General features: G+C 42.7%; 1 protein-coding gene across 1 annotated transcript in view; it reads left to right on the top strand.

Moving 5' to 3' along the window:
* Positions 1 to 2,824, top strand: part of LOC103373434 (glutamate receptor ionotropic, delta-1-like) — a 109,231-nt gene that overhangs the window by 8,627 nt on the left and 97,780 nt on the right. The window contains exon 3 of the mRNA XM_008303320.1: positions 2,396 to 2,569. Within this exon, the coding sequence (XP_008301542.1) occupies positions 2,396 to 2,569 (174 nt within the window). The remainder of the gene's footprint in view (positions 1 to 2,395; positions 2,570 to 2,824) is intronic.

Genomic DNA, 2,824 nt, shown 5'->3' with positions numbered 1-2,824 from the left:
ACATCATTTCTGCTAAACAGCAGCATGTGAGCTCCATGATTCTGAGTGTTCTTCCAGTATTTCAGCCCTCGGAGCTTCTCCAGATGTCAGAATAGCAGAGCTGGTGGTTTCCCTGCTGGCGCTTCAGTTTGTGCATCGATGCTACAGGCTGCTGTGGCTGCTTAATAACGCCTAGCAGCACTCGTACGACGCGTCTACCGGCGGGAGATGATTAACAGTTCAGACGCTCACCTCATTGCTTCTGAATAAGCTGCAGTAGAGCGTCCGCCGTCATCTTTCTTCAAAGCTTCATTACCTGAAGCTCAGAGCGCCACCAAAGCTCTCGTCCGACGCTCCGCTCAGCGTCAGCTCCTCTTTAAACCATCATCAGGCTGAGAAATCACCATTTAGCTCCGTTTTAGGCCTGAAAAGTGCCAACAAATGGTTTGAATTAGGTTTTATTTTGAGTCTTTCTGGTCAGACGTCAAACATCGGAGCCTTTACTTGAGTAGAAGTCGTGAAACCACAGCGGAAAACCCTCAAAACTAGAAGAAATCCAGTAAAAGTATGAATGTATTATCAGGGAAATGGAAATGAAGTCAGTTGAATACTACAAAAATCAGTAATTTAACAAATTCATGCTTAAATTACTATAAAAATAAATAGATAAACAAAGTTTTGCAAACTTTCTGAGTTCTCCTAACAAGAGATAAAACATTTGGACTTTTATTAATATCTGTTGTTTTCAGTGTTAAGATGCACTTAAAGTTAAAATACTGAGGTTAAAAATGAACATTTTGACAGATATCATCCTGAAACTTCTCCAGCTGATGACTTACAATAAGACAAATACGTTTTTCAGAAATTTTACGCTTGAGCAGGCAAATGACTTCAAATATGTAATATAAGAACAGAAATCTGAACCGTGGCTAAAACCGGCTTCAGAACTCTTGAGTTGAAGGTTTTTATGGAGGAGATTTTAGATTTTTCCAAATAACGGCAACAACAAGGGAACAAAAATCCTTTTTCACCATTTTTAGGGACAGAAACGTCCATAAATCAGATCATTTCTACGCTCCGGCTGCTCAGTCCAGTAACTCACAAAGTCCTCGTTGCTTCATCGAGTGTCACGTATGAAAACAAACAGCAGAAGTTGTTCTTTCTGATGAAACTAAAAGTTTCTCTGTGCGACGACTCGGCGTCGAGTAACCTAGTTTGGAAAATATGGTAAAGTTCACTTTGGGTGAAAAACAGACTCAAACCAATGGATTTGCTTTTCGTTGCAATGATTTTAAGTGTAAAATTCTAACATTTATGTTCATGTTTCCTGACAGCAGACAATCTCGTGGACAGAACTTTGAAAACTGAGCAGTTTATGTCGAGATACACATGAAAACATGATCATGATACGAAATGAGCTTTTCCTCGATATAGAGACTCGTATAAAACATCTGCAGGTGTCGTTATGTCAAAGGAAAATCTGATTAGTTGAGACTAAAATAAATAAATCAGCGTGTTTGGTTGGAAGGTGATGAAACCAGCCTGCAAACGGGCCTCACAGGATTCAAGCAAATGATGTTTATGTGAAGTGGTTTTTAAATCTGTTCTCAGGTTTTACGTTTTGCATCCTGGGACAAAGAAATCTTCTCCTGTGCAGTCAGGAAATGATAAATCTTCCTCTTGTTCTGCTGAAGATGAGACGGTTTGATTCTCCTGCTGATCAGGACGAAGGTCGCTGCCTCGACGGTTTTATTCTTCAGTGTTTTTTGGTAAAAGTCAGAAAGATTAAAAAAAAAATCCAAAGCCAGGAGAAAAAGCAAACTCACTGCAGCAGAGCGACTCAAAGCCTCGGCTGCAATTACGGCACCTGGACTCATCCGGTTCGGACTTTAAACCGTCTGACAGAATGACAAGTTTTCAGCAAATGAGCTGGAACTTTTGTTTACAAGTTTAATTGGACGAATCGAGAAGGAAACGCAGCAAAGTTGACTTTTCCTCCAGACGCGGGCTGTAATTACGTTCGGTGTTATAAAACGTCGTAAAAGTAATATTATTCATAGATTTTTTTATTATGCTTTTAGAGTTAGATTGAGGCTATCTATAATTACACCACACAGGAAATAATTGGGTTTCTGTGCGTCAAAGCAATTAAACATCAATAAAGGAAGCGTTTTCATTCCGAGTCCTGCGTCCTGTCATTTGTTTCTGCGTGTTCAAAAACTGCCAGTTCGCTGCTATTAATTGTCACCGCAGACGAAGCGAGCGTTGGTTTGTTTACTGGGGCTGATGCACACGCACACGCACACGCACACGCACACGCACACGCCTCCTGCTCGTCAGAAGGAATCAGCTCGTCAGCGACCGGCCGCTGATCAGCGTCCCGGGTCGATAACGTGTCCTCCGCTCTGTCCTGCAGGAGATCAGCGACACCGAGATCCTGGAGCTGACCCACAGCGCACTGGGCCGCATGACGGTGATCCGGCAGATCTTCCCGCTGTGGAAGGACAGCAGCACCCGGTGCATGAGGCAGAACCACCGGATCTCCTCGCTGCTGTGCGACCCGCAGGAGGGATACCTGCAGAACCTGGAGGTAAAGCAAAAGAGGAAACCCCCCACCCCTAAGATGACTTTATGTTGCTGCTGTCACCTTTTAACTCACTGGAGGTTCATGTTTCTCTGCAACATCAAGTCCTCTGTGGAACCAGAACCACAGGAACAAGGACAGAGAACTCAGAGACGCCTTCTGTGCAAACAATTAGAATGACAGAAATAAGCAAAAAGAATTTCCAAACTTGGTCCAAAACAACCTAAAATGTGTCCAAAATGACACAAAACTTGTTTAAAA

Source organism: Stegastes partitus, unplaced genomic scaffold, assembly GCF_000690725.1.
Source record: "Stegastes partitus isolate 25-593 unplaced genomic scaffold, Stegastes_partitus-1.0.2 Scaffold1980, whole genome shotgun sequence".
Lineage (NCBI taxonomy): Eukaryota > Metazoa > Chordata > Actinopteri > Pomacentridae > Stegastes > Stegastes partitus.
Note: the sequence above shows the minus strand (reverse complement) of the source record. Positions and strands in the feature narration are given on the sequence as shown.